Source organism: Zootoca vivipara, chromosome 12 (genome assembly GCF_965207765.1).
Source record: "Zootoca vivipara chromosome 12, rZooViv2.hap1.1, whole genome shotgun sequence".
Classification (NCBI taxonomy): Eukaryota; Metazoa; Chordata; class Lepidosauria; order Squamata; family Lacertidae; genus Zootoca; species Zootoca vivipara.
The window spans coordinates 42152027-42179033 of NC_142595.1; the positions used below are offsets into that span (position 1 = coordinate 42152027).

At 40.6% G+C, this 27007-nt stretch overlaps 2 protein-coding genes across 2 annotated transcripts; both read left to right on the top strand.

Moving 5' to 3' along the window:
- Positions 1-4078: 4078 nt before the first annotated feature.
- LOC148684032 (vomeronasal type-2 receptor 26-like) lies at positions 4079-11650 on the top strand. The gene is made up of 5 exons (XM_088654759.1): positions 4079-4213; positions 4571-5431; positions 6085-6312; positions 7758-7884; positions 10746-11650. Exons 1-5 carry the CDS (start codon positions 4079-4081, stop codon positions 11648-11650), a joined length of 2256 nt encoding a protein of 751 aa, XP_088510885.1.
- A 4687-nt stretch (positions 11651-16337) lies between these two features.
- Positions 16338-27007, top strand: LOC132592976 (vomeronasal type-2 receptor 26-like). Its single transcript, XM_088654760.1, has 5 exons — positions 16338-16555; positions 17236-17527; positions 19846-20073; positions 24415-24541; positions 26109-27007. Exons 1-5 carry the CDS (start codon positions 16338-16340, stop codon positions 27005-27007), a joined length of 1764 nt encoding a protein of 587 aa, XP_088510886.1.

The window sequence follows — 27007 nt, forward strand, 5'->3', positions numbered from 1 at the left end:
GACACTAATACTCAATATGTTATTGAAACAATAACATCAGTTCTAACAAAATGGCACCACATGTCCCAAAAATATAAATTTTACCCTTTCTCCCACAACAAAATGACTTTGTGAGGAAACTCGTCTTTAAAAATCAGGAAAGAAATGGTCATATGGAAGAGGTAGCTGAATTTGGGTATATTAACATTAGACCAGCTGATGAGGATGAATTTTATACATATTCAATCTTAAGGGACAAATAAAGGTTGCCTAGAAATGTTCAATGGAAATATCTCCAGATAAAACACTTGCCACCCGCCATCTACCAACAAGCAGCTTTTACAACCTCAGAGACCCCAGAGATATTGAAGCTGTTGGTTGATTCTTATGCAACAAAAAAATGGCCATTGACATACATAAATCTTTGTTACTAGCAAACCAATTTGATATACAGGTATTGAGGGAGTATTGGAATAAGGAATAAGAGATCTCAATTTCGACCACACAGTGGGGAAACTGTTTTATCTGCTATAACTAGGGTGTCTCTGGACCTTAAATTGAGGCTCATACAACAAGAAATAATATTTAGAATATACTGGATCCCATTATGGTTGTTTTGAAAAGGTGCTATTTAAAGGATCTAACTGTTGGAGATGCAATAGGGATAATCATATATTGAAAGATTTTTGGCAGAAAGTAACTGAAACTATCAACAGAACTGTATGCATTTACATTTACAGAGCAAAATATCTTCTTGAATTATATACCAAGTACATGGAATAATACGAGTGGACTCTCCATGCCCTTACCACAGCAAAAAGATTGATACTGATTAATTAGAAAAATAAAAGTGTGGCTCTATAATCTATGATTGGATTGAAGACTTATATAACCTAAAGCATATGAACAAATTTTCTCTTTCTTTTTCTCTCTTTTCTTTATGGCTCACCATGCTTAGTGCACATATAATTATGAACTTTTTGAACTTTAAATAAAGATGTTTAAAGGGGGGGATAGCCAAGAAGAAAATGCCGAAGAAATCAGAAGTCTGTATCATTGGCCAAAATATTTAGTTCAGAGATTTGTATGCATCCCTGAAAAGAAGCACCCAGAATCCTCTTTGGGCAACCACCTCACAGGATCTAACACTCCTCTGCTGTTAGTTGGAAAGTGGGAAGGAGGTGGTGGGTCTCCTTTCCCTGCCTGCTTCCAACGTTAATCAGAATTCTTAAAACACCAATTAAATATTAGCCTTGCCCCCAAATTGCTCTGAGCATAGACACAAGACAGGGCAGTTGTTCCCTTCGCCAGCCCAATCCAGGGCCACAGATTCCACACAGAGATCAGGTTGGCTGTGCAGATGCCAACTAAGCATCTTTTTACCTGCAAATCTCCACTCTTTCAACGTACTGAGTCCACCATATTCAGCAATACCAGATCTACTGTACCTTTTCCTCTGCTCACTGTGAAGTCTGCGTTTGTTGTTCTTCGGCCTCGGCACTGTACTATTCTACCCTGATGCTATTTCCCACAGCTTTACCATGTCTAATCCCATCTTATTTTTCTGCATGTGGCTTTGTTAATGTATATCCTGCCCCATTCTAGTGGAGATTTTTTTTAAGGACAAGTTTCAGGAAATCTTTTAAAAACTGCACATAAAAACAGTCACAAAAGATAACACACTGAGTACTATAAGGTTTATGAAGGACCTGCTCTATCTTTTTTCCCACTTGCTTTCTTCAAAACTGTAAATTTGACAGATGATCTGGGTAAAAATGTTTTGCCATCACTCTCAAACCAAGGAAAACCCAAGACATCATTTTAAGTTGGGGGAAGGGACATTTGGCTGGATCCGCGGTGGCAATGGGTAGGAAGAAAGGCCCACTTCTAGTGATCCCATGGGGTTTCCCCGTGAGTGGTTCAAACCATAGGAGCTTCCGTAACTAAGGGTTATGTTTCACTACTTTGAATGAACTCTTATCTCTTGAGATTATGGAGTGTGAATGAATTAGAATATTAGAATTAAAATACACCCATGAAAGCATTACATTGCATTGATTATAACATAGTGGCTGAAACCTCATTACCCACCACCCTACTGTAATAAAAGGTTGCTTTTGAAATTGTCTGTGTTGTGAATTTCTGAGTTTAGAACTGTTTAGGCACATTTTAAGGGCACCATGTGTTTACTCACAAAACAGAGCCACCTCTCATACAGGCATCTTTATAGCGGTTGAGAGTTTGCAGTGATGTGACCTAGAAAGCAGTAAGCATTCTTTTTATTTTATTTTAAAACAGAAATGTTTGATGTCTGTTTGAATCCGTAGGCTACAGCTATGAGAAAAAACTAGACCCTTTTAGGGGTATTAATGCTGTGACTACCTCCATCGTAGGCTCAGGTCATATAATATTGTAACATTTACAACATTTATTAGTATTATACCTTTCCAGGTCAGAATTTCAAGAGGCCAGTGCGATCATCAAACAGATTCATTTCCTCCCTCTCTTGAGACCAAAGGCTTCTATTTTCAGTATTTTTCCCCATCTTGTTTATTACTGTAAACCAAAACCATATGCAGCTAAGAGGAAATGAAAACTTCTGTTCAGAAAAACACACAAGTGACTATCTTCCCTTTAATTATCCAAATAACTATAATTAATGTTCCCATTTACCAAACCACCTCATGGACTTGCACAGTACTAATGAGAAAGTCTGTGAAAGGTATTATAACAGAGCCTTTCAAAGTATGGTGACCTTCGACTGTTCTGGATCACAACCCAACACCTGCAGTCTGTTGTGAATGCTGTGACTAGTGGTGCAAAACATCTGAATGTTGGAGGTTGGAGAAGTCTTTAAAAAAAATTACCTCCAGCAATCACAGCTAGACTTAGGAATCAGAAACCTGTCATCACTATTTTTTTCATCTGTTTTCAGAGTCTGGATTTCAGACATATGAGCAGAGTAAAGGGTCAATCAGGCCAGACTACTTCAGTCTCGAAGGCTGTAAAAGTACAAGGAGGATATTAGTGTATAGCGGAAAATGTACCAAAGATGGTGGAATTATTGGTCTTGCTGCTGATTCTATTTCCTAATGCAATATGCAAACCTCCCATTGTTAAATGCCACATCCATGATCCACACACTCCACTTCATCAGTATCATCAGGAAGGAGACCTCATCCTTGGTGGCATAGCCTCTCACAGCATCATCGTCTCCAGTTCAATAGCCTTCAGTGAAAAACCCCCACCAACATTGCTTGAAGAGCTAAAGTAAGACCTGTATAATTTCACTTCTACATTTTGATTCCCACTTTGGACACTGCAGAAATGAATTTTAGAGGAGGGGTGGATAAACTGTGGCCGTGCGGTCGTTGTTTGACTCCTTCAGTTGCATTAATAATAATGGACATTGTTGGACAGCAACACCTGGAGGGCCACAGTTCTGCACCCTTGTCCTAGAGGGAGAACTACTTTTTGGGACGAAGGAGATGTGATGTGGGAGAAATGTGGTCAGGAGGATCTCCACTAGTTTAAAGAAATTGTTTCCACTTTCCACACTGAGTTAAACATTCAGGTATCCTATGAAGACATGTAATTTTGTTGTAGAAATAATTGCATCACTTTTGCTTCAGGGCCCCAAGAGAGTGAAATAAGGGCAGGACTTCTACAGAGATGATAAAGCCAGCATTAACAATGTACATCATGGATATTTTAAAATCTGGGATCCCCTCCCGTAGAGTTTTCCCCTACATTCCTTTTCTACCATTGTAGGGAAGACTGAGGATCAATTGTAGTGATACATGTTCAAGAGCTCCCTCTCCCTGGAAAAACAAAAACCTTCAATAATTGCAGTAATAAATAATACTAATGAGGATGATGTAGAACTGAGCAGTGGGAAAATTTACCAAGTGTTACATGCCCTCCTGATAGAAAACAAAACTCTCTTTTTAGTGTGGTACCTAAGAACTACCAGCATATCCTGGCCTTGCAATTTGCAGTAAAGGAGATCAATGAAAACCCGCAGCTCTTACCCAATGTCACTTTAGGCTTCTGCATCTATGACAGTTATTTCAATGCCAAATGGACCTCTCATGCCACAATGTTACTCATATCCCCTTTTGTCCCCAACTACATCTGTGACATCAAGAAAAACTTGATGGCCATCATTGGGGGACTGGACCCCCAAACTTCCCTTCATGTTGCAACAATCTTGGATATCTATAAGTTTCCACAGGTGAGATATGTATCTCTTTGTCATCTTGTAGGAATTTAACACATCTAGATATATTTGGATATATAAATGTGCACATTTCAAATAAACATGCTAATAGCAAATCCAAGCTAAGAAATAAAGTCCTGATAGCAAATAAGTCATGCCTTCAGATGTCCCGTTTGGCCTTGCCATTGCCTGAGATATGATAACAGCTGATTGGCAGGTGAGTGTCACTTGGCTTAGCAAAAATAGCATGCACAGGCCAAATGGTGAGGATTGGAAGGCCCAATTCAAAGTTGCCCCAATGTTGCTCTAAAAACACAAATTTAATATATAAAAGCTTCTGTCTCTTTCTCCTCCTACCACAACTATGTTTAGCTTATTTATGGACCTGCTCCAATGATGAATGATAAAACCCCAGGCCTTTTCTTCTATCAGATGATGCCCAAAGAATCCCTCCAGTATAAGGGGATCCTGTCTTTGCTTCTGCATTTCAGGTGGATATGGATTGGGATCCTTACCTTCTATGATGAGAATGCAGAAAGATTCGTGCAAACAGTGGTTCCCCTTTTTTCCCAGAGTGGCATCTGTTTTGCCTTCATAGAAAGAAGTCACAAACCTACTTATGTCACTGAAATTAACAATATGATTAAACTGGGGGCAAAAATACATGACAAAATAAATGATAGCAAGGCCAGTGTAGTCTTGTTTTATGGAGAATCATACGCTCTGGCATTTTTTAGATGGTTGCCTTACGTATCAGAACTGGAACAAAGTTCAAATACGCCAAAAGGGAAAGTGTGGATTATGACAGCCCAGGTGGAGCTCACTTCTTTTGTCTATCAACGGACCTGGGATACAGAAATACTCCATGGGGTTCTCTCATTCACAACTCACTCGAATGATCCACCAGGATTTCGTCAATTTGTCCAGAGCACAAACCCTTCCAATCCAAAAGGAGATGGCTTCATTTTGGACTTCTGGCAACAGGCATTTGGCTGTGTATTTCCAAATAAAGTTGTTGACAGGGTGAAGGGGGATATTTGCACTGGGCAAGAGGAGCTGGAGAATCTTCCTGGTCCTTACTTTGAAATGAGAATGACCAGCCACAGCTATAACATCTACAATGCTGTCTATGCTGTGGCCCATGCTTTACATGCCCTGTCTACATCCCATGTCAAACACAGACCAACAATGATCAATGGAGGAAAGAAGTTCCACAAACAACCACTGTGGCAGGTAATGGGCTGAACACGCTTCCTGAAAGAGGTTCAAACATGTTCTGTTTGCCTTTTATCTTTCCGTTAGGTTACCTACTTCTAGTTTTTTTAATTTTAAATGTTTTAAATTACTTCTTTTAAAATGTTGGAACTTAAAGTAGAAATACTGGAAGAGAACAAAAGAAAATGAATTCTATCCAAGCATGATATAGCCAACTTATAGACTTGGCCTTCATCATCATTCCTTCTTCAACCTGTTGCTTCAACTATTCATTCCAACCTCTTAGATGAGCTTGGGGCTGATTCCCCATTTATCTCTGAAGTTGGAGTATCAAAGGAATAATGTATCACATAGCAAAGATATAAAGTCTATACATTTTTATATTTTTTCATTTTATGACAAAATGAACATAGCACCCACTTTCTGTTAATAAAGCTTTATATGGCTGTGTGTGAATTTGCTGCAGTAGATCTTAATTTAATTTAAAATGAACTTCCAAATGAGAAAGGCTTGATTTAAATCTTATACATATATATATAAATAGAACAATGAAAAGAAAACTGCTTTCCTCCAAGGTGGATATTAGGAAAACTGACGTGAAAGTGAACATCATGATTGTCTCTTGCTAAATTGAAGCCTTTTCTATACTTTCTCTTTCCTATTCAATCTAGCTCCATCATTTTCTGAGGGGTATCTCATTTAACAACAGCGCTGGGGACAAGATTTCCTTTGACCAGAATGGGGAGATACTAGCTGGATTTGATATTACCAATTGGATCGTTTCCTCAAACCAATCCTTTCAGAGAGTGAAAGTTGGAGGGGTGGACTCCTTGGCTCCTCCACAGCAAGTGTTGACCATCAATGAAGGAGCCATAAAATGGCACCATTGGTTTAACCAGGTAGGATGTTAAGATTAGCCTTTTTTTTAATGTGAACACTTTAACATAACGTACAAAGATATTTTCCTTGTTGATTATTCAGCCTTTGTGAAGAAGAGTTTGGATTTGATATCCTGCTTCATCACTACCCGAAGGAGTCTCAAAGCGGCTAACATTCTCCTTTCCCTTCCTCCTCCACAACAAACACTCTGTGAGGTGAGTGAAGCTGAGAGACTTCAAAGAAGTGTGTCTAGCCCAAGGTCACCCAGCAGCTGCATATGGAGGAGCGGGGATGCGAACCCGGTTCCCCAGATTAGGAGTCTCCCGCTCTTAACCACTACACCACACTGGCTCTCACTGAAATTGGATTGCAGATGGCACAACCTATGAATTAATGTTATAAGCTTCATGCACAGCCTCTATATTGGTTGCAGTTACACTGAAAGTAAATATGTTAACTGACAACTTGAAGAAGTGAATACTAAACAGATTTTGATGCTATGGAATATATTGTTATGAGTTTGGAGGATCAGTTTGGATGAAACCCAACTTCACATTACAATTCTGGGGTTCTGCATCAGTGAGGGGAGAATAAATACAGTGGAACCTTGGTTTATGAACACCTCGGTTTACGAATTTTCGGTTTACGAACACCGTGGACACATCTGGAACGGATTAATTCACTTTCCATTACTTTCAATGGGAAAGTTCGCTTCAGTTTATTAACACTTCAGTTTATGAACAGACTTCCAGAACCAAATACACCCATGCTTCGTGTTAAGTATGCTTCAGGTTGAGTACTCCGCGGACCCGTCTGGAACGGATTAATCCACTTTCCATTACTTTCAATGGGAAAGTTTGCTTCAGTTTATGAACACTTCAGTTTATGAACAGACTTCCGGAACCAATTGTGTTCATAAACTGAGGTACCACTGTAAAGGGAAGTTTGCTGAACTAGTTCCTTTGTCAAGGAAATGGCTTTGACAGGCTATTTAAGACCTATGGATTGCAGGTATAAATATTTCAGTTTAAAAAGGGTCCATATGTCAATTTTCAGCACTTTATAAACTGTGGCTCTTTTTACAAAATTGGTTTAAAGTTTTTTCACATTTGTAGACCTCACAAGGCAGATTATGCATGCCATGTTTCAATGTTTTAGAATAGCTTGTGTATAACTTTGAGGCTTAATTTATGGTAAGGGACACCACCACAACCCTTAATGTCACAGTGGCAGAAAGAACCCTGACTATAGAAGATATTAAAAACTTTACTGTCTACAACAGTAATTGCAAAAAACAACAATTTATTTGAGTTTGCAGATTGAGTCACTCGGAAATGTCAGAAAATGAGTCAAAACGCAATTGAAACAAGCTATTAAGTGAATTGATGAAATGCTTAACTTCCCCTTTTAGCTTTTCTTTGAGTCCACTTATTTTATACATCTCTTTCTTTCATTTGTATTCTAGACACAGCCTATCTCTGTATGTACTGAAAGCTGCCGGCCTGGTTTTTGTAGGAAAGTGAAGGAAGGGGAAGCATTTTGCTGCTACGATTGCATTCCATGTCCAGAAGGGAAGATTTCAGACCAGGAGGGTAAGAAATTTACTGCCTATATTTGTAGCTTGTTGCCTCTAATTGAGAACATGCATATGGAATCATGCATGCGCGTACCCAGGAACAAATCTAGGGGGGGGGGGGCAAGCCATGGTCATCCAGGTTGTGACATTTCAGCACGGAAAAGGCGGATGAAACCAAAATTTTATTATATATAATTATAGCAGTGTTTTATTACGGTAGTTATTACAATCATTTGCTTGAATTTTTTTAAATTTCTATTCTAATTACCTGTCCTATACTAATATCATTTTTCTTGGGTTTCAAGAAAATGTTGAGGTTTGTTTGGTGCGGCCTTTTTATGTACCTGGACTAAACAAACCGGCAGTTGTGTGGTATAGTAATGCATATACAGTCCTGCCACCATGTGCACTGGTTAAAGCAGACTCCTGTGCTACACAAACTCTTCACCGGGAACAAAACTGAATTCAATAACCACATCTTTTAAAGATGTAGGAAAATTAAGGAGTACTCTCACTGGAAGAGAGTATGGTAGGGTCCCCTCTTTCCCTCAGAAAATGTTGAAGATTATGGTGTTAAGTGACCCCCCAAGCTACATCTGCTCCTGGTGGTCATCTAGTCCCACCCCCTGTAATGCAATAACATGCACCTATCCCATATGGGGATTGGGTCTGCAAAAATTTGGCTTTATCAGCACTACTATCCTGCCAACCAATAATATGCAGCTTGCCCAAATGGGGATTGAACCTGCATCATAGGGGTTATCAGCACTATTATCCTGTCAACCCAGGAATAGTACCTCAAAGTTTTGATGGGACCCTGGGGGTCATCTAGTCCAACCCCCTGTACCGCAATAATATGCAGCTTTCTCATATGGTGAAAGAGTAATTGCCAAAACAAATCTGATAAAAGGGGCCCGAGGCTATGCACAAAGAGGGGGTAGGGTAGGGTAGGATTAGGGTAATTTAGCTGCTGGCTAGAAACTGCCAAGCCCTTAAGCAGCAGTTCAGCCCAACACGGGACTGCACAGCGATCAGGGAAACAAAGAAACTAGGATTAGAGTGATTTAGCTGCTGGCTAGAAAGGGACTTAGAGGGAACCTTTACGATGCAAAAACCAACAGAGGTGACCCAGCAATCCGTACCTGTCCCAGGGAATGGTCCACACTGAGGATGAACACTGCAACTCTGCTCTCTGCTGCCGGCTGTTGTTTTTTTTTTTTTTTTTTGCTGTGTGGGAGCTGCCCCCCTTTTTTTTGCTTCTCTAGGGAGGGGCAGCTGCACCCCCCTGCCCCATGCTGGGTACACCCATGGAATCATGCATTCACCAAGATTCCTTTTGACAGTTCATGAAATATTGAGAAATCTTTCAGAAAAGGGACACAGTGAAAGTGTGGGGTGGGGGTGGGGGTGAGTGATAATTTGTGATTGTGGGTGTTGAATGCTGTTATTAAGGAAGAATCCTATAGAATGATCCACCAGGTTGAACAGGATTAGTATAAAATGGATTTTCAGATGAGCCAGGAGGATTCTGTAACAGCTGGGAGTATGTCATAATATCTCCCCCATCCAGGCTTACAAATAATATATTTTTTCTTAAAATGATATTTGAATGTGCATTTACTTTCAGGTAACATGTTTAAACATGTATTTTGATGCCCTTAAACTTCAGAGAATTGTGCCATAATGTTTAGAGAAGTATGAAATGCTTAAATCCAGAAAACAGTTGAAAGGTGTTGATGAAGTCTTCAAATGTAAAAATTTGCAAAGTCTCAAGAACACAATTACTCCTTAATTAAGGAGTAAGTAAATATGAGCAGGTGGTGCTGTGGGTTACACCACAGAGCCTAGGGCTTGCCGATCAGAAGGTCGGCGGTTCATATCCCCGCGACGGGGTGAGCTCCCGTTGCTTGGTCCCAGCTCCTGCCAACCTAGCAGTTCGAAAGCACATCAAACTGCAAGTAGTTAAATAGGTACCGCTCTGGCGGGAAGGTAAACGGTGTTTCCATGTGCTGCTCTGGTTTGCCAGAAGCGGCTTAGTCATGCTGGCCATGTGACCCAGAAGCTATACGCCGACTCCCTCGGCCAATAATGCGAGATGAGCGCAGCAACCCCAAAGTCGGGCACAACTGGACCTAATGGTCAGGGGTCTTTTACCTTTAAATATGAGCAACTTGAGCAGTGACAGGAAAATCTGAACAACAACAAAATATTCCTTCCAGTAGCACCTTAGAGACCAACTAAGTTTGTCATTGGTATGAGCTTTTGTGTGCATGCACACTTCTTCAGATACACTGAAAGAGAAGTCACCAGATCCCTACATAAAGTAGCTGTCTTATTACAAAAGAATTTCAGAAATAGACTGGAAAGAGAAATTCCTGAACTGCAATTTATCACCAAATTTAAAACAATGGAGAAACCTGGTCTAAATAAAGACATTAGATTCTTATCTCATTATACATGATAAAGCTATCTTTAGCCATATCACCCAATGCTTTTTCTGTGGAACCAATTTGCAGACATAAACAGTCGTAAAATCTTCCTGCAAGACCAAATGCGGCCATAAACAGTCCAGTTTCCCACCACCTTTTTGAGTGGTGCCCCTCCCCACCATCTCACTATATGTGGGGATCTGGTGACTTCTGTTTCAGTGACTTCTATTTCTGGTGACTTCTGTTTCTTTGTGGTCCTCCCTCTTGCCTTTTGCCTCAATCAGTATTCTACATCGGATAGGTGAGAAGGACTTGGTTCCATCATTTTAGTCTTTATTTTTTAAAACTCCTTGTAAACTTTTTAAATCATTCATTTTAATTATGTATTTACAAGCAGTCACATATTGGTCATATTTTTGGGATTAAGAACCATGTTTTTCTTTCTCAGACATGAATGACTGCTATGAATGTGAAGATGAAAAGTATCCAAACAAACATAAGACTATATGTATTCCGAAGCGTGCAACTTTCTTGTCCTTTGAAGAACCTTTAGGCCTCAGCTTAGCCTGTTCTGCTATTTCCTTTGCTTTCATTACAGCACTGGTACTAGAAATATTTGTGAAGCACAGGGACACTCCCATTGTGAAAGCCAACAACCGGGACATCACCTACGCTCTGCTCATCTCCCTCTTGCTTTGCTTCCTCTCTGCATTACTGTTCATCGGATATCCTGACAAGTTGACGTGTCTCCTCCGACAAACTGCTTTTGGCATCATCTTCTCAGTGGCTGTTTCTTGTGTTCTGGCAAAAACCATCACTGTGCTTCTGGCTTTCATAGCCACAAAACCAGGATCCAGAATGAGGAAGTGGGTGGGGAAAGGACTGGCAAACTTTATTGTCTTCTCCTGCTCCCTTATCCAAGCAGTCATCTGCACTGTGTGGCTGGTGATCTCTCCTCCATTGCCTAATGCTGACATGAAGTCGGTGGCTGAAGAAATTGTACTGGAGTGCAATGAGGGGATGGTGACCTTCTTTTACTGTGTCTTGGGCTACATGGGTTTACTAGCTTTGGTCAGTTTCACTGTGGCTTTCCTTGCCCGGAAATTACCGGACAGTTTCAACGAAGCCAAGTTCATCACTTTCAGCATGTTGGTCTTTTGCAGTGTTTGGTTATCCTTTGTTCCTGCCTACATGAGCTCAAAGGGGAAATACATGGTGGCTGTGGAGATCTTCTCTATCTTAGCCTCCAGTGCTGGGTTGTTGGGTTGCATCTTTTCCCCAAAATGTTACATTATTTTGCTGAGACCTGAGCTGAACAATAGGGAACACTTAATAAGAAGAAAAATTTCTTAAACTGAACTTAATACATGGACTAGTTTATATCTCAAGAGGAATTCCAATTCACATATCGAGCAAATGCTTTCTCAAAATCTAATCTTTGTTTAGAAAATGCCTTTGTTCCAAGAATATCTATGCAAAAAAATGCAAATGCAGATAAAATGAGGAGGATTTAGGATCCGAGTCTTAGAAATGTGTCACCAAGCATATTTACTGTTAGGTTCACAATTCTGGAGACCCATAAGTGAAAACAACTGTCCAAATTGGGCTGCTTTGGAATATTCCTTTCTAGCACCTCTAGAAAAATGGGCAGGATATTAATACTCAATATGTTATTGAAACAATAACATCAGTTCTAACAAAATGGCACCACATGTCCCCAAAATATAAATTTTACCCTTTCTCCCACAACAAAATGACTTTGTGGGGAAACTCGTCTTTAAAAATCAGGAAAGAAATGGTCATAGAATCATAGAATCATAGAATCATAGAGTTGGAAGAGACCACAAGGGCCATCCAGTCCAACCCCCTGCCAAGCAGGAAACACCATCAAAGCATTCCTGACAGATGGCTGTCAAGCCTCTGCTTAAAGACCTCCAAAGAAGGAGACTCCACCACACTCCTTGGCAGCAAATTCCACTGCTGAACAGCTCTTACTGTCAGGAAGTTCTTCCTAATGTTTAGGTGGAATTTTCTTTCTTGTAGTTTGAATCCGTTGCTCCGTGTCCGCTTCTCTGGAGCAGCAGAAAACAACCTTTCTCCCTCCTTTATATGACATCCTTTTATATATTTGAACATGGTTATCATATCACCCCTTAACCTTCTCTTCTCCAGGCTAAACATACCCAGCTCCCTAAGCCGTTCCTCATAAGGCATCGTTTCCAGGCCTTTGACCATTTTGGTTGCCCTCTTCTGGACACGTTCCAGCTCATCAGTATCCTTCTTGAACTGTGGTGCCCAGAACTGGACACAATACTCCAGGTGAGGTCTGACCAGAGCAGAATACAGTGGTACTATTACTTCCCTTGATCTAGATGCTATACTCCTATTGATGCAGCCCAGAATTGCATTGGCTTTTTTAGCTGCTGCATCACACTGCTGACTCATGTCAAGTTTGTGGTCAACCAAAACTCCTAGATCCTTTTCACATGTACTGCTCTCAAGCCAGGTGTCTCCCATCCTGTATTTGTGCCTTTCATTTTTTTTGCCCAAGTGTAGTACTTTACATTTCTCCTTGTTAAAATTCATCTTGTTTGCTTTGGCCCAGTTGTCTAATCTGTTAAGGTCATTCTGAAGTGTGATCCTGTCCTCTGGGGTGTTAGCCACCACTCCCAACTTGGTGTCATCTGCAAACTTGCTCAGGATTCCCTCAAGCCCATCATCCAAGTCATTGATAAAGATGTTGAACAAGACTGGGCCCAAGACAGAACCCTGTGGCACCCCACTAGTCACTACTCTCCAGGATGAGGAGGAGCCATTGATGAGCACCCTTTGGGTTCGGTCAGTAATCCAGCTACAAATCCACTGAATGGTAGCATTGTCTAGCTCACATTTTACCAGCTTCTTTACAAGAATATCATGGGGCACCTTGTCAAAGGCCTTGCTGAAATCAAGATAGGCTACATCCACAGCGTTCCCTTCATCTACCAGGCTTGTAATTCTGTCAAAAAATGAGATCAGATTAGTCTGACATGACTTATTTTTCATATGGAAGAGGTAGCTGAATTTGGGTATATTAACATTAGACCAGCTGATAAAGGAAGAGGAAGAATTTTCTACATATTCAATCTTAAGAGACAAATACAGATTGCCTACAAATGTTCAAAGGAAATATCTCCAGATAAAACACTTGCAACCCACCATCTACCAAGAAGCAGCTTTTACAGCCTCAGAGACCCCAGAGATATTGAAGCAGTTGGTTGATTCTTACACAACAAAAAAGCAGCCATTGACATATATAAATCTTTGTTACTAGCAAACCAATTTGATATACAGGTATTGAGGGAGGATTGGAATTAGAGATCTCAATTTCGACCACACAGTGGGAAACTGTTTTTACTGCTTAAATTGAGGCTCATACAACAAGAAATAATATTTAGAATATACTGGATCCCATTATGGTTGTTTTAAAAAGGGCTATCTAAGGTATCTAACTGTTGGAGATGCAATAGGGATAATCATATATTGAAAGATTTTTGGCAGAAAGTAACTGAAACTATCAACAGAACTGTATACATTTACATTTACAGAGCAAAATATCTTCTTGAATTATATACCAAGTACATGGAATAATACGAGTGGACTCTCCATGCCCTTACCACAGCAAAAAGACTGATACTGATGAATTGGAAAAATAAAAGTGTGGCTCTGTAATCTATGATTGGATTGAAGACTTATATAACCTAAAACATAAGAACAAATTTTTCTCTTTTCTCTTTTTCTTTTTCTCTCTTTTCTTTATGTCTCACCATGTTTAGTGCACATATAATTATGAACTTTTTGAACTTTAAATAAAGATGTTTAAAGGGGGGGGATAGCCAAGAAGAAAATGCCGAAGAAATCAGAAGTCTGTATCATTGGCTATAATATTTAGTTCAGAGATTTGTATGCATCCCTGAAAAGAAGCACCCAGAATCCTCTTTGGGCAACCACCTCACAGGATCTAACACTCCTCTGCTGTTAGTTGGAAAGTGGGAAGGAGGTGGTGGGTCTCCTTTCCCTGCCTGCTTCCAACGTTAATCAGAATTCTTAAAACACCAATTAAATATTAGCCTTGCCCCCAAATTGCTCTGAGCATAGACACAAGACAGGGCAGTTGTTCCCTTCGCCAGCCCAATCCAGGGCCACAGATTTCACACAGAGATCAGGTTGGCTGTGCAGATGCCAACTAAGCATATTTTTACCTGCAAATCTCCACTCTTTCAACGTACTGAGTCCACCATATTCAGCAATACCAGATCTACTGTACCTTTTCCTCTGCTCACTGTGAAGTCTGCGTTTGTTGTTCTTCGGCCTCGGCACTGTACTATTCTACCCTGATGCTATTTCCCACAGCTTTACCATGTCTAATCCCATCTTATTTTTCTGCATGTGGCTTTGTTAATGTATATCCTGCCCCATTCTAGTGGAGATTTTTTTTAAGGACAAGTTTCAGGAAATCTTTTAAAAACTGCACATAAAAACAGTCACAAAAGATAACACACTGAGTACTATAAGGTTTATGAAGGACCTGCTCTATCTTTTTTCCCACTTGCTTTCTTCAAAACTGTAAATTTGACAGATGATCTGGGTAAAAATGTTTTGCCATCACTCTCAAACCAAGGAAAACCCAAGACATCATTTTAAGTTGGGGGAAGGGACATTTGGCTGGATCCGCGGTGGCAATGGGTAGGAAGAAAGGCCCACTTCTAGTGATCCCATGGGGTTTCCCCGTGAGTGGTTCAAACCATAGGGTTATGTTTCACTACTTTGAATGAACTCTTATCTCTTGAGATTATGGAGTGTGAATGAATTAGAATATTAGAATTAAAATACACCCATGAAAGCATTACATTGCATTGATTATAACATAGTGGCTGAAACCTCATTACCCACCACCCTACTGTAATAAAAGGTTGCTTTTGAAATTGTCTGTGTTGTGAATTTCTGAGTTTAGAACTGTTTAGGCACATTTTAAGGGCACCATGTGTTTACTCACAAAACAGAGCCATCTCTCATACATGCATACATCAAACATACATCTCTCATACATCTCTCATACATCTTTATAGAGGTTCAAGGCTAAATTATGTGTGCATGCATCTCATAGCTGTCAAGTTTTCCCCCTTTTTAAGGGAATTTCCCTTATGCTGAATAGGCTTCCTCACGAGAAAAGGGAAAACTTCACAGCTATGATGCATCTCCCAACACTTCCTGGGCATACCCCGAATTCTTCTTGTTATTAACTGAGTATCCTCTCCCTCCCTTCCATATTGGTACATCTGGACTACATTATTTTGTTGAGACCTGAACTGAACAATGGGGATCGTTTAATTAGAAGGAAGTATTGAAGAATGCACTAGTTTCTCTTTTCTATATTGTATAGGCTAGACATTTGCGCCCATCCATGACACTGTCACATTGTCTAAATGAGGAGCTTCAATTTCCTCCCTCTCTTGAGACCAAAGGCTTCTATTTTCAGTATTTTCCCCCATTTTGTTTATTACTGTAAACCAAAACCATATGCAGCTAAGAGGAAATGAAAACTTCTGTTCAGAAAAACACACAAGTGACTATCTTCCCTTTAATTATCCAAATAACTATAATTAATGTTCCCATTTACCAAACCACCTCATGGATTTGCACAGTACACTATCCAAGCTAATGAGAAAGTCTGTGAAAGGTATTAAAACAGAGCCTTTCAAAGTCTGGTGCCCTTTGACTGTTCTGGATCACAACCCCAACACCTGCAGCCTGTTGTGAATGCTGTGACTAGTGGTGCAAAACATCTGAATGTTGGAGGTTGGAGAAGTCTTTACCTCCAGCAATCACAGCTAGACTTAGGAATCAGAAACCTGTCATCACTATTTTTTTCATCTGTTTTCACTGTCTGGATTTCAGACATATGAGCAGAGTAAAGGGTCAATCAGGCCAGACTACTTCAGTCTCGAAGGCTGTAAAAGTACAAGGAGGATATTAGTGTATAGCGGAAAATGTACCAAAGATGGTGGAATTATTGGTCTTGCTGCTGATTCTATTTCCTAATGCAATATGCAAACCTCCCATTGTTAAATGCCACATCCATGATCCACACACTCCACTTCATCAGTATCATCAGGAAGGAGACCTCATCCTTGGTGGCATAGCCTCTCACAGCATCATCGTCTCCAGTTCAATAGCCTTCAGTGAAAAACCCCCACCAACATTGCTTGAAGAGCTAAAGTAAGACCTGTATAATTTCACTTCTACATTTTGATTCCCACTTTGGACACTGCAGAAATGAATTTTAGAGGAGGGGTGGATAAACTGTGGCCGTGCGGTGGTTGTTTGACTCCATCAGTTGCATTAATAATAATGGACATTGTTGGACAGCAACACCTGGAGGGCCACAGTTCTGCACCCTTGTCCTAGAGGCAGAACTACTGTTTGGGTCGAAGGAGATGTGATGTGGGAGAAATGTGGTCAGGAGGATCTCCACTAGTTTAAAAAATTGTTTCCACTTTCCACACTGAGTTAAACATTCAGGTATCCTATGAAGACATGTAATTTTGTTGTAGAAATAATTGCATCACTTTTGCTTCAGGGCCCCAAGAGAGTGAAATAAGGGCAGGACTTCTACAGAGATGATAAAGCCAGCATTAAAAATGTACATCATGGATATTTTAAAATCTGGGATCCCCTCCCGTAGAGTTTTCCCCTACATTCCTTTTCTACCATTGTAGGCAAGACTGAGGATGAATTGTAGTGATACATGTTCAAGAGCTCCCTCTCCCTGGAAAAACAAAAACCTTCAATAATTGCAGTAATAAATAATACTAATGAGGATGATGTAGAACTGAGCAGTGGGAAAATTTACCAAGTGTTACATGCCCTCCTGATAGAAAACAAAACTCTATTTTTAGTGTGGTACCTAAGAACTACCAGCATATCCTGGCCTTGCAATTTGCAGTGAAGGAGATCAACGAAAACCCTCAGCTCTTACCCAATGTCACTTTAGGCTTCTGCATCTATGACAGTTATTTCCATGCCAAATGGACCTCTCATGCCACAATGTTGCTCATATCCACTCTGGAAACATTTGTCCCCAACTACATCTGTGACATCAAGAAAAACTTGATAGCCATCATTGGGGGACTGGACCCCCTAACTTCCCTTCATGTGGCAACAATATTGGATATCTATAAGTTTCCACAGGTGAGATACGTATCTCTTTGTCATCTTGTGGGAATTTAACACATCTAGATATATTTGGATTAATAAATGTGGACATTTCAAATAATCATGTGGGCCATGCTAATGGCAGATCCAAACTAAGAAATAAACCCTAGATAGCACGTAAGTTATTGTTGTGGGTGTCTCTTTTGGCCTAGTCATTACCTGATATATGATAACAGTTGATTGGCAGGTGACTGTCACTTGGCTTAGCAAAAATAGCATGGGCAGCCCAACTGGCGAGGATTGAAAGGCCCAATTGGAAATTGCCCCACTGATGCTTGTAATACAAAAATATAATATCTATAAAAGTTATTGTTGCTTCTGTCTCTTTCTCCTCCTACCAAAACTATGTTTAGCTCATATATGGCCCTGCTTCAGTGATGAATGATAAAACCCCAGGCCTTTTCTTCTACCAGATGGCGCCCAAAGAAACCCGCCAGTATAAGGGGATCCTGTCTTTGCTTCTGCATTTCAGGTGGATATGGATTGGGATCCTTACCTTCTCTGATGAGAATGCAGAAAGATTTGTGCAAACGGTGGTTCCCCTTTTTTCCCAGAGTGGCATCTGTTTTGCTTTCATAGAAAGAAGTCACAAACCTACTTATATTACTGAAATTTTCAGTTTGTTTCAAATGGGGGTAAAAATATATGAAAAAATACATAATAGCAAAGCCAATGTGATTTTGTTTTATGGAGAATCAAATTCTTTGGCATATTTTAGATGGTTTCCTTACCAATCAGAACTGGAACAAAGTTCAAATATGCCAAAAGGTAAAGTGTGGCTTATGACAGCTCAGGTGGAGCTCAGTTCTTTTGTCTATCAACGGACTTGGGATACAGAAATACTCCATGGGGTTCTCTCATTCACAACTCACTCAAATGATCCACCAGGATTTCGTCAATTTGTCCAGAGCAAAAACCCTTCCAGCCCAAAAGGTGATGGCTTTATTTTGGACTTCTGGCAACAGGCATTTGGCTGTGTATTTCCAAATCAAGTTGTTGGCAGCGTAAAGGGGGATATTTGCACTGGGCAAGAGGAGCTGGAGAGTCTTCCTGGTCCTTTCTTTGAAATGAGAATGACCAGCCACAGCTACAACATCTACAATGCTGTTTATGCTGTGGCCCATGCTTTACATGCCATGGCTACATCCCATGTCAAACACAGACCAGTAATGATCAATGGAGGAATGAAGTTCCACAAACAACCACTGTGGCAGGTACTGGGCTGAACACCCTTCCTGAAAGAGGTTCAAAACATGTTCTGTTTGCCTTCTCTATCTTTCTGTTAGGTTAACTGTCTTTTTTCCTAAGCAACCACGGCAGGTGCTCCTGAATTCTTCCCCAAGTGCCCCCAAACCACTTCCTCAATTCAATGCCCTTTGGTCATGTGATAGTTGCTATATATCTCTTGAAATGCACATAGTGACAAATAGGAACTTCTCCACATGTTTTTCTTAGTTCAAATACAGCCTACTAGAATTCCCTGCCTATTGACATCAGACAAACACCTTCACTGTATACATTTAGGCACCTGTATTTGTTCAGGCAAACCTGCCCAGTCACATGGGTGTTGACATTATTTAATCTTTCATTTTACTTCTAGTTTTTTTTAATTTTAAATGTTTTAAATTACTTCTTTTAAAATGTTGGAACTTAAACTAGAAATACTGGAAGGGAGCAAAAGAAAATGAATTCTATCCACGCACATAGCTGCCAAGTTTTCGCTTTTCTCGCGAGGAAGCCTATTCAGCATAAGGGAAAATCCCTGTAAAAAAGGGGATAACTTGGCAGCTATGTCCACGCATGATATAGGCAACTTCTAGACTTTGCCTTTATCATCATTCCTTCTTCAACCCGTTCCTTCAACTATTCATTCCAACCTCTTAGATGAGCATGGGGCTGATTCCCCATTTATCTCTGAAGTTGGAGTATCAAAGGAATAATATATCACATAGCATAGATATAGAGTCTATACATTTTTATATTTTTGTCATTTTATGACAAAATGAACAGAGCACCCACTTTCTGTTAATAAAGCTTCATATGGCTGTGTGTGAATTTGCTGTAGTAGATCTTAATTTAATTTAAAATGAACTTCCAAATGAGAAAGGCTTGACTTAAATTATATATATATATATATATATATATATATATATATATATATATATATAACAATGAAAAGAAAACTGCTTTTCTCCAAGGTGGATATTAGAAAAACTGACATGAAAGTGAACATCATGATTGTCTCTTGCTAAATTGAAGCCTTTTCTATACTTTCTCTTTCCTTTTCAATCTAGCTTCATCATTTTCTGAGGGGTATCTCATTTAACAACAGCGCTGGGGACAAGATTTCCTTGGACCAGAATGGGGAGATACTAGCTGGATTCGATATTACCAATTGGATTGTTTCCGCCAACCAATCCTTTCAGAAAGTGAAAGTTGGAGGGGTGGATTCCCTGGCTCCTCCACAGCAAGCGTTGACCATCAATGAGGGAGCCATAAAATGGCACAATTGGTTTAACCAGGTAGGATGTTAAGATTAGCCTTTTTTAAAAATGTGAACACTTTAACATAACGTACAAAGATAATTTCCTTGTTGATTATTCAGCCTTTGTGAAGAAGAGTTTGGATTTGATATCCCGCTTCATCACTACCCGAAGGAGTCTCAAAGCGGCTAACATTCTCCTTTCCCTTCCTCCCCCACAACAAACACTCTGTGAGGTGAGTGAGGCTGAGAGACTTCAAAGAAGTGTGTCTACCCCAAGGTCACCCGGCAGCTGCATGTGGAGGAGCGGAGATGCGAACCTGTTTCACCAGATTACGAGTCTACCGTTCTTAACCACTCCACCACACTGGCTCTCACTGAAATTGGATTATAGATGGCACAACCTATGAATTATGGTTATAAGCTTCATGCACAGCCTCTATATTGGTTGCAATTACACTGAAAGTAAATATGTTAACTGACAACTCGAAGAAGTGAATACTAAACAGATTTTGATAATACTGAATATATTGTTATGAATTTGGAGGATCAGTTTGGATGAAACCCTGGTTCACATTACAATTCTGGGCTCCTGCATCAGTGAGGGGAGAATAAATAAAGGGAAGTTTGCTGAACTGGTTCCTTTGTCAAGGTAATGGCTTTGACAGGCTAGTTAAGACCTATGGATTGCAGGTATAAATATTTCAGTTTAAAAATGGTCCATATGTCAATGTTCAGCACTTTATAAACTGTGGCTCTTTTTACAAAATTGGTTTAAAGTTTTTTTCACATTTGTAGACCTCACAAGGCAGATAATGCATGCCATGTTTCAATGTTTTAGAACAGCATGTGTATAACTTTGAGGCTTAATTTGTGGTAAGGGACACCACCACAACCCTTAATGTCACAGTGGCAGAAAGAACCCTGACTATAGAGGATATTAAAAACTTTACTGTCTACATCAGTAACTGCAAAAAACAACAATTTATTTGAGTTTGCAGATGGAGTCACTCGGAAATGTCAGAAAATGAGTCAAAACGGAATTGAAACAAGCTATTAAGTGAATTCCCCTTCATGGATCAATGCCTTGTCGTGGCAAAGGGGCTTGAATAACTCAGAGAAGCTATGAGCTATGCCATGCAGGGCCACCCAAGATGGACAGGTCATAGTGGAGAGTTTTGACTAAACGTGATCCACCTGGAGAAGGAACTGGCAAGCCACTCCAGTATCCCTGCCAAGAAAACTCCATGGACAAAGACAACAGGCATATAAAAGTTATGACGCTGGAAGATGAGCCCCTCAGGTCGGAAGGCGTCCAACATGCTACTGAGGAAGAGCAGAGGACAAGTACAAGTAGATTCAGAGCTGATGAAGCGGCTGGGCCAAAGCCGAAAGGACGCTCAGTTGCGGATATGCCTGGAAGCGAAAGGAAAGTCCGATGCTGTAAAGAAAAATATTGCATAGGAACCTGGAATGTAAGAACCATGAGTGGAGGTAAGCTGGATGTGGTCAAAAATGAGATGACAAGAATAAATATCGACATCCTGGGCATCAGTGAACTAAAATGGAAGGGAATGGGCGAATTCAGTTCGGGTGACTATCATATCTACTACTGTGGGCAAGAACCCTGTAGCAGAAATGGAGTGGCCCTCATAGTCAACAAAAGAGTGGCAAAAGCTGTAATGGGATGCAATCTCAAAAATGACAGAATGATCTCGATACGAATCCAAGGCAGACCTTTTAACATCACAGTAATCCAAGTTTATGCACCAACTACCGGTGCTGAAGAAAGTGAAATTGACCAATTCTATGAAGACCTACAACAACTTCTAGAAATGACACCAAAGAAGGATGTTCTTCTCATTACAGGGGATTGGAATGCTAAAGTAGGGAATCAAGAGATAAAAGGAACAACTGGCAAGTTTGGCCTTGGAGTTCAAAATGAAGCAGGGCAAAGGCTAATAGAGTTCTGTCAAGAGAACAAGCTGGTCATCACAAACACTCTCTTCCAACAACACAAGAGACGACTCTACACATGGATATCACCAAATGGGCAGCATCGAAATCAGATTGATTATATTCTCTGCAGCCAAAGATGGAGAAGCTCTATACAGTCAGCAAAAACAAGACCTGGAGCTGACTGTAACTCAGATCATCAGCTTCTTATAGCAAAATTCCAGCTTAAACTGAAGAAAGTAGGAAAAACCACTGGGCCAGTAAGATACAATCTGAATCAAATCCCTTATGAATACACAGTGGAAGCGAGGAACAGGTTTAAGGATTTAGATTTGGTGGACAGAGTGCCTGAAGAACTATGGATGGAGGCTCGTAACATTATACAGGAGGCAGCAACGAAAACCATCCCAAGGAAAAGGAAATGCAAGAAAGCAAAATGGCTATCCAACGAGGCCTTACAAATAGCGGAGGAGAGGAGGCAAGCAAAATGCAAGGGAGATAGGGAAAGATACAGGAAGCTGAATGCAGATTTCCAAAAAACAGCAAGGAGAGACAAGAGGGTCTTCTTAAATGAGCAATGCAAAGAAATAGAGGAAAACAATAGAATGGGGAAAACCAGAGATCTGTTCAAGAAAATTGGAGATATGAAAGGAACATTTCGTGCAAAGATTACCATAATCAAGGACAAAAGTGGTAAGGACCTAACAGAAGCAGAAGACATCAAGAAGAGGTGGCAAGAATACACAGAGGAATTATACCAGAAAGATATGGAGGTCTCGTACACCCCAGGTAGTGTGGTTGCTGACCTTGAGCCAGACATCTTGGAGAGTGAAGTCAAATGGGCCTTAGAAAGCACTGCTAATAACAAGGCCAGTGGAAGTGATGATATTCCAGCTGAACTATTTAAAATTTTAAAAGATGATGCTGTTAAGGTGCTACACCCAATATGCCAGCAAGTTTGGAAAACTCAACAATGGCCAGAGGATTGGAGAAGATCAGTCTACATCCCAATTCCAAAGAAGGGCAATGCCAAAGAATGCTCCAACTACCGCACAATTGCGCTCATTTCACACGCTAGCAAGGTTATGCTTAAAATTCTACAAGGCAGGCTTAGGCAGTATGTGGACCGAGAACTCCCAGAAGTGCAAGCTGGATTTTGAAAGGGCAGAGGAACCAGAGACCAAATAGCAAACATGCACTGGATTATGGAGAAAGCTAGAGAGTTCCAGAAAAACGTCTACTTCTGCTTCATTGACTATGCAAAAGCCTTTGACTGTGTCGACCACAGCAAACTATGGCAAGTTCTTAAAGAAATGGGAGTGCCTGATCACCTCATCTGTCTCCTGAGAAATCTCTATGTGGGACAAGAAGCTACAGTTAGAACTGGATATGGAACAACTGATTGGTTCAAAATTGGGAAAGGAGTACGACAAGGTTGTATATTGTCTCCGTGCTTATTTAACTTATATGCAGAATTCATCATGCGAAAGGCTGGACTAGATGAATCCCAAGCCGGAATTAAGATTGCCGGAAGAAATATCAACAACCTCAGATATGCAGCTGACACAACCTTGATGGCAGAAAGCGAGGAGGAATTAAAGAACCTTTTAATGAGGGTGAAAGAGGAGAGCGCAAAATATGGTCTGAAGCTCAACATCAAAAAAACCAAGATCATGGCCACTGGTCCCATCACCTCCTGGCAAATAGAAGGGGAAGAAATGGAGGCAGTGAGAGATTTTACTTTCTTGGGCTCCTTGATCACTGCAGATGGTGACAGCAGTCACGAAATTAAAAGACGCCTGCTTCTTGGGAGAAAAGCGATGACAAACCTAGACAGCATCTTAAAAAGCAGAGACATCACCTTGCCGACAAAGGTCCGTATAGTTAAAGCTATGGTTTTCCCAGTAGTGATGTATGGAAGTGAGAGCTGGACCATAAAGAAGGCTGACCGCCGAAGAATTGATGCTTTTGAATTATGGTGCTGGAGGAGACTCTTGAGAGTCCCATGGACTGCTAGAAGATCAAACCTATCCATTCTTAAGGAAATCAGCCCTGAGTGCTCCCTGGAAGGACAGATCGTAAAGCTGAGGCTCCAATACTTTGGCCACCTCATGAGAAGAGAAGAATCCTTGGAAAAGACCCTGATGTTGGGAAAGATTGAGGGCACTAGGAGAAGGGTACGACAGAGGACAAGATGGATGGACAGTGTTCTCGAAGCTACGAACATGAGTTTGACCAAACTGCGGGAGGCAGTGCAAGACAGGAGTGCCTGGCATGCTATGGTCCATGGGGTCACGAAGAGTCGGACACGACTAAACGACTAAACAACAACATTAAGTGAATTGAGGAAATGCTTAACTTCCCCTTTTAGCTTTTCTTTGAGTCCACTTATTTTATACATCTCTTTCTTTCATTTGTATTCTAGACACAGCCTATCTCTGTATGTACTGAGAGCTGCCGGCCTGGTTTTTGCAGGAAAGTGAAGGAGGGGGAAGCATTTTGCTGCTACGATTGCATCCCATGTCCAGAAGGGAAGATTTCAGACCAGGAGGGTAAGAAATTTAATGCCTATATTTGTAGCTTGTTGCCTCTAATTGAGAACATGCATATGGAATCATGCATTCACCAAGATTCCTTTTGACAGTTCATGAAATATTGAGAAATCTTTCAGAAAAGGGACACAGTGAAAGGGTGGGGGTGGGGGTGAGTGATAATTTGTGATTGTGGGTGTTGAATGCTGTTATTAAGGAAGAATCCTATAGAATGATCCACCAGGTTGAACAGGATTAGTATAAAATGGATTTTCAGATTAGCCAGGAGGATTCTGTAACAACTGGGAGTATGTCATCATATCTCCCCCATCCAGGCTTACAAATAATATATTTTTCCTTAAAATGATATTTGAATGTGCATTTACTTTCAGGTAACATGTTTAAACATGTATTTTGATGCCCTTAAACTTCAGAGAATTGTGCCATAATGTTTAGAGAAGTGTGAAATGCTTAAATCCAGAAAACAGTTGAAAGGTATTGATGAAGTCTTCAAATGTAAAAATTTGCAAAGTCTCAAGTACACAATTACTCCTTAATTAAGGAGTAAGTAAATATGAGCAGGTGGTGCTGTGGGTTACACCACAGAGCCTAGGGCTTGCCGATCAGAAGGTTGGCGGTTCAAATCCCCGCGACGGGGTGAGCTCCCGTTGCTTGGTCCCTACTCCTGCCAACCTAGCAGTTCGAAAGCACATCAAACTGCAAGGTAAACGGTGTTTCCATGTGCTGCTCTGGTTCGCCAGAAGCGGCTTAGTCATGCTGGCCATGTGACCCAGAAGCTGTACGCCGACTCCCTCGGCCAATAACGCAAGATGAGCGCCGCAACCCCAGAGTCGGTCACGACTGGACCTAATGGTCAGGGATCCTTTACCTTTAAATATGAGCAACTTGAGCAGTGACAGGAAAATCTGAACAAAATAAAATAAAAAATTCCTTCCAGTAGCACCTTAGAGACCAACTAAGTTTGTCATTGTTATGAGCTTTTGTGTGCATGCACACTTCTTCAGATACACTGAAAGAGAAGTCACCAGATCCCTACATAAAGTAGCTGTCTTATTACAAAAGAATTTCAGAAATAGACTGGAAAGAGAAGTTGCTGAACTGCAATTTATCACCAAATTTAAAACAATGGAGAAACCTGGTTTAAATAAAAACATTGGATTCTTATCTTATTATACCCATTGCTTTTCCTGTGGAACCAATTTGCAGTCATAAACAGTCGTAAAATCTTCCTGCAAGACCAAATGCAGTCATAAACAGTCCAGTTTCCCACCACCTTTTTGAGTGGTGCCCCTCCCCACCATCTCACTATATGTGGGGATCTGGTGACTTCTGTTTCAGTGACTTCTATTTCTGGTGACTTCTGTTTCTTTGTGGCCCTCCCTCTTGCATTTTGCCTCAATCAGTATTCTACATCAGATAGGTGAGAAGGACTTGGTTCCATCATTTTAGTCTTTATTTTTTAAAACTCCTTGTAAACTTTTTAAATCATTCATTTTAATTATGTATTTACAAGCAGTCACATATTGGTCATATTTTTGGGATTAAGAACCATGTTTTTCTTTCTCAGACATGAATGACTGCTATGAATGTGAAGATGAAAAGTATCCAAACAAACATAAGACTATATGTATTCCAAAGCGTGCAACTTTCTTGTCCTTTGAAGAACCTTTAGGCCTCAGCTTAGCCTGTTCTGCTATTTCCTTTGCTTTCATTACAGCACTGGTACTAGAAATATTTGTGAAGCACAGGGACACTCCCATTGTGAAAGCCAACAACCGGGACCTCACCTACGCTCTGCTCATCTCCCTCTTGCTTTGCTTCCTTTCTGCGTTACTGTTCATCGGATATCCTGACAAGGTGACGTGTCTCCTCCGACAAACTGCTTTTGGCATCATCTTCTCAGTGGCCGTTTCTTGTGTTCTGGCAAAAACCATCACTGTGGTTCTGGCTTTCATGGCCACAAAACCAGGATCCAGGATGAGGAGGTGTGTGGGGAAAGGACTGGCAAACTCTATTGTCCTCTCCTGCTTCCTTATCCAGGCAGTCATCTGCACTCTATGGCTGGTGAACTCTCCTCCATACCCTAATGCTGACATGAAGTCAGTGGCTGAAGAAATTGTACTGGAGTGCAATGAGGGGACGGTGACCTTCTTTTACTGTGTCTTGGGCTACATGGGCTTCCTAGCTTTGGTCAGTTTCACTGTGGCTTTCCTTGCCCGGAAATTACCTGACAGTTTCAACGAAGCCAAGTTCATCACTTTCAGCATGTTGGTCTTTTGCAGTGTTTGGTTATCCTTTGTTCCTGCCTACATGAGCTCAAAGGGGAAATACATGGTGGCTGTGGAGATCTTCTCTATCTTAGCCTCCAGTGCTGGGTTGTTGGGTTGCATATTTTCCCCAAAATGTTATATTATTTTGCTGAGACCTGAGCTGAACAATAGGGAGCACGTAATAAGAAGAAAATAA